This window comes from Solanum tuberosum, unplaced genomic scaffold (genome assembly GCF_000226075.1).
Source record: "Solanum tuberosum cultivar DM 1-3 516 R44 unplaced genomic scaffold, SolTub_3.0 scf00130, whole genome shotgun sequence".
Taxonomy (NCBI): domain Eukaryota; kingdom Viridiplantae; phylum Streptophyta; class Magnoliopsida; order Solanales; family Solanaceae; genus Solanum; species Solanum tuberosum.
Window position 1 is genome coordinate 1,504,708 of NW_006239060.1, and position 11,028 is coordinate 1,515,735.

At 28.9% G+C, this 11,028-nt stretch overlaps 1 protein-coding gene across 1 annotated transcript in view; it reads right to left on the minus strand.

Annotated features, from left to right (window-relative positions):
- The window catches only part of LOC102581319 (beta-amyrin 28-oxidase-like), a 5,145-nt gene extending 3,544 nt beyond the window's left edge, over nucleotides 1–1,601 (minus strand). Inside the window, exon 1 of the mRNA XM_006351638.2 lies at nucleotides 650–1,601. Within this exon, the coding sequence (XP_006351700.1) occupies nucleotides 650–1,601 (952 nt within the window). The remainder of the gene's footprint in view (nucleotides 1–649) is intronic.
- Between the last annotated feature and the right edge of the window lie 9,427 nt (nucleotides 1,602–11,028).

The following is an 11,028-nucleotide window of genomic DNA, read 5'->3' on the forward strand; positions in this document are numbered from 1 at the left end:
GGAAAACATTTTCCTTCATACCAAACACACCCGTAATCTCTCTATGAAACTTCGTCTTATATTTGATTGTTTGGTAGGAAATGAGTTATTTATATACTAAAACTAGCACAACTAATACCATGTTTGGTTTATTCTTTCTAATTTCATATTTGATTGCTTTGTATAAAATTCAGCACATCAAATATGATGTATGGTTATTATTTTACAATCTCACAAAAATAAAATAATAGATTCACTATAATAAATAAATGATTTTGTTGTAATGGTATAATTGTCGCTACATTATATTCAGTGGCAATAATGTATATGAGTATTTATAACCAATCCTCTATATAAATGTCACTAAAGACTTTAGCGACTCTGAATGCAATGACATTAATTCAATTACTGCCAAATATTTTTGCGGCAATACTAAAAGGAAATTCTATTCCCATTAGATGTCTCTTTTGTTGTAGTGATTATGAGTGAATATAAGACGGAATAACTAATACATGAATTAGTATAATACATGAATAAGCCATATGCATGATTAATCCTTGCATTACTAATATCTGCATAACTCTAATCAACAACCACACGACCCCAAACTATCATAAATCAAATGTTCAATAGGTCAAATCCTAGATAATAAATAATTGATAAGAAATACCTTGGACTATGTCATTGAAGAACTCATGCTTCTCTTCAAGATACTTCATGATCAAAGTAATAGCTGTACCAGTAGTATGGTAACTACCAATGATAAATCCAAACAATTTATCAATCATTTCTACCTCACTCATGCACTTGCCATTTCCATCTTTTTCATTAATCACTTGTGTTAACACATCAACCTTAGACAAATTTGGATTCTCTAGTAATTCTTTTCTTCTTTCTTCAATAATAGCCTTCATTTCCTTCCTTAATTCTTTTCCTACTTTCATTGCCTTATAAAACGTTGTACCTGGAAAATTTATGTCCAACACCAAAAGACCTCGCGAAAAAATATTGAATTTTTCATAAAGATTCAATATTTTATCCGAGTTTTCGATGCCCATAAACACTCTAATAGAAAGTATGAAAGTGAATAACTTCACTAGATCATACACTATTACTTCATTATTCCCTTTCCAATGATTTTCCAAATGTGTGTGTGACATATAGTCCATAGTACTAATAAGTGTTTCAACATTTTGTGAGTTTAAGAAATAACTCATTACATTTTGTGCTCTTTTAGTGTCATGTTCTATAGGAACAAATGATGTAGAAGGGAAAAGTTTTTGAACAGAATTAGGTCTCCAACCAATAAGAAGTTTATTGCCTCTAGTGAATATGAATTTGTTAGCATTTGGACCTGAAAAAACAACCACTTTTTGGCCAAGTATTGAGGTTTTGAAAACATTAGAGTTGTATTTTTTTGTTCTTTCTTGAACAAACTCATGTACCAATCCATAGTAAAGTGATACAAGAAATTGAATGGTTTCTCCAATAATAGGCAAACCAAAAGTACCAGGAGGAACAAGAGTGTTTTTTTCTTTAGGGTTGGGAAAGAAATATTTGAACAAAATATTGATGATGATCATAGCAAGCAAGGTTGCAATAAAGAGGAGGAAGAGGTCCATTTTGTGTACGAGGTATAATACAACATAACATAACATCAATATATATATAATGGAGGATCTTCAGCCCGCTGATGTGGCATGCCTCAATGATCAGAAAAATATTTATCTATTTTTTAAAGAATTTAGGGCCTTTTTTTCTATTTATACACAATAATATTATGTGTGTGTATATATATATATTGCTAGTAATTAGTTACTTAATGAGCATTTACACCTCCCTAAAATTAAGAAATTTCAAAAGGCTACTATTTTGCCTCAACGTAAAAATCTATTTTTTAAATATTTCTTTTCCTTATTTCCTTTTTCTACCTGTTTTTTTAAGTTTTTATTATTATATTTTTTTTTAATTTTAACTATTATTACTATATCTTCTATTTCTATTTATTTTTTAAAAATAAAAATATTTTAATTATCTCTTCTCCTTATTAACATAAATGTCACTACAGGAAAACTGTGAATTATATGGAATTTTCCTAGGAATTAGTATGAAAATCCACAGAAAACTTATTTTCATGCAAATTTTCATACTAATTCCCGGAAAATCCTTATGTAATTCACCCTTTTCTTGTAGTGTGTTCTCTCTATACCTTCTATTTAAATCTATTTTTAAAATATTTCTTTTCCTTATGTCCTTTTCCTACCTATATCTCTGAATTCTCATTAATACAATTAATTCCTACGTACGACCCTTCCCTTTTCTTCTGTTGTATTTCTTTTATTTATAAAAAAGTTAAAACACTTCTTCAATTTTAAATCTTAAATTATGACAAATTTAAATCACATTTATTTTCTATTAAAAGTGTTTTACCAATTAAGCCTTATAATTTCAAATCAGTTACAAAATCGTTTTACCTTCCCTTCATCTTTATATTTTCATAAAATTCTCATATATAAATATATTTTCTCATTTCTGTCAGAACCTCATTTACATGTTTATTCTTTTTAATTATTCTTGATTTTTTTTTTTGAGTTGTAGGAGCTTGAATTTTCGTGTGACAAAAATGCAGAGGAATGTTGTGCTAAATTTTTTTCTTTTGTTATTATATTATTTATGCTCTTTGTTTTTCTTGATTTGTTGTTATTATAGGACCTTGAATTTTCGTGTGACAAGAATGAAGGGGAATGTTGTGCTAAAAAATTTCCAAGAAAATTAAGGTCCAAATGCTAATTTTTTTTCAAGAAAGTTAAGGTCCGAAGGTGTATTTGTAATTTTTTTTCTTTTCTTATTATATTATTTATGTTGATCTCTTCTTCTTTCTTTTTCTTGATTTGTTGATATTTTAACCTTTTGAAAATTTATGTATTTTATTAGGACATTTCACTATGAATGAAGAATATAGAACACTTGGAAACATTTAAAAGCATCCAATTTTATTTCTCGAACTGAGACGCATATTGTAATGAACTTTCACTATTTGAAAAGTAAAAATATAATTATTGTTCTTCTCGATTTCTCACGTAAAAATACTAACTATATCATTCAAAATATGGAAATGATCATAGTTACTCACAACTCTAGAAGCATCTACATTCTTTAATAATAGTGCTTACAAATTACTATGAACAACATACTCTCTTTTTTATATATATAAATATACCTCATGTGAATCATAAATAAAATATAGACATACTTTTTTTATTTTTAGAAAAATAAACACGTAGAAAAATATAAAAGCTAGAAAGATTTTCAAAGTTTATTCTTTACATTCTTTGTTTTTACTTGTTTGTCTTCTTTTAAATGTTTACAAATATAAAATTAAAAAGTTTTTGTAGCTTCACCTGTATTAATAATGAAAGAAATGAAAGTAACAAAAAATATACAATTAAGTACTAAAAAGGAAGTCATTTCTACCGCGTAACATTCTTTCTTTTCCATTTCTAAGCTTTCTCTTCATTTATACCGTGTCAGAACTTGACACTCCAATTCAATAATATTATGTCGAAACGTGACACTCCGATCCAATTATACCATGTCGGAACGTTACACTCTGATCCAATAATATCATGTCGGAACGTGACACTCCAATTCAATTATACTGTGTTGAAACGTGACACTCCGATCTAATAATATCATTAATTTATCATTTATTATCACCACTTTTCAATTCATTAACAATATTTCATCAAGCCTTCTTTATTCAAGGCATCACTTCGATAGAGAGGGTTCAAGATTATAAATTTCACGGTCTCAGGATTTCAGACCAATCACAAACCACACAACCAAGCTATTCAATCACACAATCAAGTACATAGAGAACTTCACAATATCATTCAATGCATATCAATCACTATTAAGAGTCTATCTATCAAATAGAATAAACCATAACCTACCTCCACCGAAGAACCGAAGTCAAGCAAGCTACTTCTCCAATACTTTCCTTTCCTCAATGCCTCCGAAACTTTCCAATATATCAAGTATATATGCATAATTTGTAAGTTAACGAGTCTATAAACACTTATATTATTCTATGTCTAAGCCTAGACCCAAAAACTCACCTAATTCTATAATCAATTTCCTAAAATTCAAACCTAAGGGTAAGTCTTAATTCCTTCAATTGGCATAACTTTAACGATATTCGAATAATATAATATACCTAATAATTAATTACCTATCTCAATATATTACAACTTACCTTGTATTATGATAATAAAATAATATTAATTAAAAATGGAAGCTAATTGGTGATGCGAGAACCATGCTAAATCATAACACCTATGCCATAAGTAATAACCTGAGCCATTCAATTGTATAAACTACACTTCACTGGAGTATGTTGTCAACTTCAATCTATTACTATATGATGGTAATAACTAACTCAATTGTCAATCATTCATTAATTGGTCATTAAGAAGTCGTACAATAATGCCAACAACTCACATGAATGACTAACCACGTTTTTCATACAGTTTTTAATACATCAACTCTAACAAACCAATATTATCTAATCACTGTAGTATCCATTCTTCTCAAATAACAATTTCCTACACCACATACTATAATCATTAACGTTCACCAATACTATGCCATAATTATTCGTCAATTATGTTACTGTCATTCCCCAGACAAACAAACCCACAACAATTTATCCCCATCATTTTCATATACACAAGTTGTCATATCGTCCTTCTAATTCATTATCCAATTACACCCATATATATATATTACCTTCCCTAATTATTACAGCAACCTAACCTTTCAAACATTATTTGTTTTATCTTACCCCCAATCATTACGTTCCTCAACTTTGCACCTTTTAATTCTTTAATCTTTTCCACTATTCATCATACAGAACCACTAACGATAATTAACCAATAATATACATTAGAATGCTGGAAAAATTCCTTCAAAATATTAGTTATAAAAATATGATCTTTAGACATCAAGTAATCATCAAGGAGAATCGAACTCATCTGATCCCAAAGATGGAAATGATCAACTACCCACCATCGAGTGATGCACCCAAGCATACAGAACCTCTAATAACACTGTCGAAATGCTAGATTAGTAGCTATTATAGACAAACCTTAAGAATGACAAAACTAGACCCAATGGTCCTCACACTCAATCACACATAGCCAAAACATGATACCGATGATGAAATAAATCTATGACCAAATGCTAACTTAATATTCCTTCTAGAAAATATAAATATAATATAATAAAATGTCAGATTAGAATCCAAAATTTTGTAAGTTAATACAAACTCAGCCGATAGTGTAATGTTTCTTGAGGCCTAAAACCGCCCCTGAATGGAATCAATGTACGGTACTGTACCAATAATTTTTTTTTCTAAAAGAAAACAAAAGTTGACAATACCATTTGTGTACTAAAAGATGCCACCATGTTAATTTAAAAGTTCATTAAAAGCGGTATTAATATATCTGTATAATTATAAAAATATGATGAATTTTAGTTGCAAGTGAAATAAATTTGCCTAATATTTTCTTTTGGTGACCAGAAAATAATACTATGTAATACCATTTCACTCATGGTGCATGATCGGAATATATAAAATCAAATCGAAAATCAAATAAAATTGCAGATCGAATCAAATCAAAAAAAAATCTGACTAATGATTTGATTGGGCTTGATTTGGTACTGGAAAAAAAACCTGAATTCGATTGATTTGGTTTTAACTAAAGAAGTCAATCCAAGTTTATTAATTTGATTTGATTTATAAATTTAAAAATTCAACACAAATAATAGTTTGATTTCATATCTAAAAAATTCAAATCAATTCGGTCATTTACACCTCTAGTGCATGGCATACAACACGAAGCCACTAAATAGATGTCCAATTTATTTTTGACTTTTAGACCACTAATTAGCTTGAGCCGACACTGACGAAAACAATTACCTTTTGGGTTGGCACATGCATCACATGATTTGCTAGCTACTTAATGTATGTCATGTTCGTTTTTATCACGAGTGATCAAACAGAGTGCTGGGCCTTATCATAGGAGTGGTACATAAGTGAACACTCTGCAACATTGTTGGCCATGAATTTATTGAGTATATCGCAAAAAAAAAAAAGGAGCATCCAATATAATGTGATCGAAATTTCAGAAACACATTTTAACTAAACTAAAGTCTTATTATCCTCCTAAAATCAATTTTTTAAAATAATTTTATACACCTTTTTGCCCTCCCACGCACCTCACCTAAGTGGAGTCATGGAGTGTGTCATGTAAGCTAAAAGGTGTACAAAATTACAAAAAAATAAAATGAGTTCAGGAGTAATAGGACCTTAGTTTAGTAGTGTGTCTCTGAGATTTCTGTCATATTGTAGGTACTTGTGCCTTATCCCTTTTTAATGTTTTTTCTACGAAAATTTTTGTGAAGCCCTTTAACTTCGTTGAAAATGATACGTACTTAACTTTCTTCGCTAGAAATGATAATTGTAGGGTTGTTCATGGTTATAATTAAAAAAAATCAAATCAAACCGCAATTTAAACAAAACTTAATTAAAAAAACCGACAGTTGGTGTGGTTTCGTTAGGTTTGATTTTAGATTTTGAAAATCGATATATTTGGTTTGGTTTTGATTTTACTACAAAACACCGCATAAACAACCAAACCAAACCGAATTTTTTTCATAATTATTTATATATTATTCAGAAATAAAAAATATATATTCTGTTACATTTTAATTAAGTCATAACTTTACCATTTTCTCAAGTCCAACACTAATTTTTGCTTGACTATTAAAACCCTAAGACCAAGTTCATCAAAATCTATTATTTAATCTTTATCTATCCTAACGTAAAAGTAAAAATTTGATATATAGTATTTTTTCAGTGTTTGCGATTTTCATTTTTATTTTCAGATTGTAAATTAATTTTAAAAATTTCGTTGTTCATAAATTTCGTTAACACACACACACATACATGGCTTAACCATTTTCTCAAGTCCAACACTAATTTTTTCTTGACTATTAAAACCCTATCGTTTGTGTGAAGAATAAAAATAAATAGTGATGGAATAAATTTTTTGTATCTTGTTTGGTTGTCATGGTTGGGATCCCACCATTTATATCATAGTGATGGGATAAGTTATCCCAGGATAGCTAACCCCAGAATAACTAATCCTAGAATAACTTGATCCCAACCAAACGATCGTCCATAAAAATCTATTATTTAATCTTTATCTATCCTAACGTAAAAGTAAAATTTTGATATATAGTATTTTTTTTTCAGTGTTTGCAATTTTCATTTTTATTTTCAGATTGCAAATTAATTTTAAAAATTTCGTTCACACACACACACACTTTGTTTTGCTATAAATAATGAATGAAAGATAAATATTTCAGATTAAAACTATGATAATTTCCCAAAAAAAAGAATCACACACGTAGTTAACAACTATTCAAATTTGAATTTTAAAAAACTATAAAAAGTTAAAGTAATAGTAAAATTTGATATATAGTAATTTTCAAAAACAATTCCTTAGTGTTTGCAATGTTAATTTTTATTTTCCTATTGAAAGATACTTAACATATTTAAGATTAAAAATATAAGAATTTTCCCCCAAAAAAAGAAGAATCATGCACATCGTTAACTATTAGTAAAATTTGAATTTTAAAAAACTATAAAAAGTTAAAGTAAAAGTAAAAATTTGATATCAAATAATTGAAAAATACTATATATCAAATTTTTACTATTACTTTAACTTTTTACAGTATTTTAAAGTTCAAATTTTAATAATAGTTAACTACACTCCTATGCAATAGCTCGCAAACCACATAGGAGAGGTAACTCGCACTAGGCAAGCCCGGTATGACGAGCTCAACCCAGAAGGCAAACCCCTTGCTTTCGTTGGCAAGGGGTTTCGAACTTGAGACCTCCAACATGGAAGTCCCAAGCTCAAACCACTGGGCCACCCCGAAGGGTGATTCCTTTTTTTTAGGAAATTATCATATTTTAAATCTAAAATATTTTAACTATCTTTCCACAACGTTTTCTTAGTTATAGCAAAATAAATGGAGATAATAATCTTTTATGTATCTATCTATATATAGTAGAAGAGGAAAATGTGTTATGTGTCACGACCATAAAAATAAATATGAATTATTAAAATTAATTTAAAATCTAAAAATAAAAATAAAAATAAAAAGAGTAAATTTTATGTATAGCAAATATAAAATTCATAATTGTATGCTATGGCTATAGTTTATATAATTGCACTCTATAAGCAACTTTTTAGTTTGCTTTGAAGTTGTCTTTCTGTATATGTCGATATTCCTTCAATTTAATATACATTTTGATTTTTTTAAAAGGTAAATAAAAATTAGGCGGTAATTTCGGTTAGAAAAAAAAAGGAAAAAAATCAATGAAGTCACGCACATTATGTTTCAATTGAATTTCCTTCCTTCTACGTCTTCTTCAACAGTAAGAACTCCATTGTAACTCTATTCAGAAAATCTATCAAGCTATTGATGGTACTATACAAACAATCGAGATCATATTGATTTCAGAGATAACAACAGGAGGTAATTTCATGACGAAAAAATACTCTGATTTTATTTTTTTCTGGTCGAAATTGGTGTTCAGCTTGTATTCAAAATTAGATTTTTCTTTTAAACTTTCATCAATTTCAATTGAATTTAGATTTAGAGGTGTATATTTTGTTCGTAATAGAGTTTAACACTTATGATTTGTAAAGTTAATTTGAATTCTAAGAAAATTTGTGATTTGCAAATTTTCTGGATGAAATTGTTGATTATTTTGAATTTTTGATCGGAGATTCGCTTTTTTCACAGTAATATTTTTGTTCGGATTCATATATTTGATGTCGAAACTATGAATGAAGATGAAATTGTATTATGATTTGTTTAGAGTTTATATGTATAGGTGTTTTGATATGTGTCAGTAAGATATGTATAATTCATATACGAAAATGTTGACTATTTGTTTCGAAATTGTATATTTATACAGTGAAGCTTCATCCTAATTTTGGATATATGATTCTTATACAAATGCAAAAACTTATATTGTGTGAAAGTAACAAAACCACTGAACTGTGTGAAATTGTATATTTGTATAAAGCTTTAATTTGTGTATATAATCATTTATATAAGTGTATATTCAGAATATGTATATAAATGAAAAACTAAATTCGTTGTAAGTTATATACATATACATATTAGTGTTGTTGTGACATGTATAAGTATAAGAAAATGTTGACTGTTTATTCGAATTTGTAAGTTATATACATATGCATATTAGTGTTGTTGTGAGTTGTATAAATATATGAAATTGTTGACTGTTTATTTGAATTTGTATATTTATACAGTGCAGGTTCGTCCTTATTTTGGATATTTGATTCTGTATATTTATATATAATAGGTATATGTATATGTCAATTATTTTAGGTTTGTCAATTGTATATTTGTATAAAGCTTTAATTTGTGTATATAAACATTTATATAAGTATATAATGGGAATATGTATATAACTGAAAAACTGAATTCGCTATTATTTGTATAAGTATATGTTCTTTTTGTTGTTGAGATTCTCAATCATATAAATGTATATGTGTATATAATTTAATTTTTTTATACAAAAATTCTAAAAATGGCTTCATTAGCTGTGTTGGTTATGCATTTTGGTAGATGGGACAATGACAATTGTTATGTTGATTATACAATTTGAGGGGGGCGATTTTTAAAGAAAGTTCATCGTATAAGGAGTTGTATAATGTTATTGCAATGCAACTCGGAGTTGATATGAATGTGATTAAGACTGAAAATTGAGTATAAGGTTGAAGAAAGCAACACACCAATGTTGATTCACAACAACATGGGTGTTAAAGTGTATATCATGCTTAAAAAGGTTGCAAATGACTTCAACAAGTATCCAATTTGTATAAGCAAACGGGATAATAGTAATAATACCACTAAACTGTGTGAAAGTTCAAATCAGGAGAATGGTATGGTTAGATCTATTTGTATAGATGGTATTGTTGAATTTGAGACTAGGCAGATGACAATTGGTGAATTGGTAGAGCCGCTTTGTGCTTTGGGGTTAGGGAGCTACGATGGCGTCATTTCATATACATGTAATAAGTACGTGAAGGTTGACCCAAGTGTATAAGGATAAAGCCACTTTGAAATCTGTGATGAAAAAATATGCAATTGAAAAGAGATTTCAATATAGGACAGTGAGGTCAAATGCAATCAGGTAAATAGTTTGTACATACAAATACATAACTGTATTGTTTTAGTTATTCTTATATTGATGTGTTATGCTGTCACGACCCGGGAGCACCCCCAAGTCGTAACAAGGCGTATTCGACCCCGAAGGGGTCTTATACAAGCCACATAGTCATTCATTGCATTCAATAATGATAATAGTGCGGAATTAAAAACTTATTTACATCCAAACATTCAAGCTTCATTAAAACAACTTCAAAAACACACAGCGGAAGTCTAAGTCTCACATGGCCATCTTAGACACAATCACAAAACATAAGTAGGGACACGGCCCTTTACAATCAAAAGAAGTCTATTAAGTCTATTACAAGAACCTTATCATAAAATTAGAATAGAAAAGTCTTGTCCTCGACATATGAGGACATACCACAAGATCTTGGAAGAACTTCAAGTTCCAAGCTTACTATAGAACCCGCTCACTTTCCGGAACCTACACTAGTAGAAAATAGAGAAATATGGAATTAGCACAATTAAGTACTAAGTATGATGACCATGCAAAACATGCTTTAAAAGGGACATTTTGGCTAGAAACCATGCATTATGCCACTTTTGAAGTACCATGAATAGTTGCATAAAAGACATACAAGACAAGCATAACATCAAGTAAGTCATAATATCACCTTTAAACAATATCAACATGAAAACCTTTACCTCAAGAAACCCTTATGTTATACCTCGTGCAATGTATGGATGGCGTCCCATACCACCATCCATACT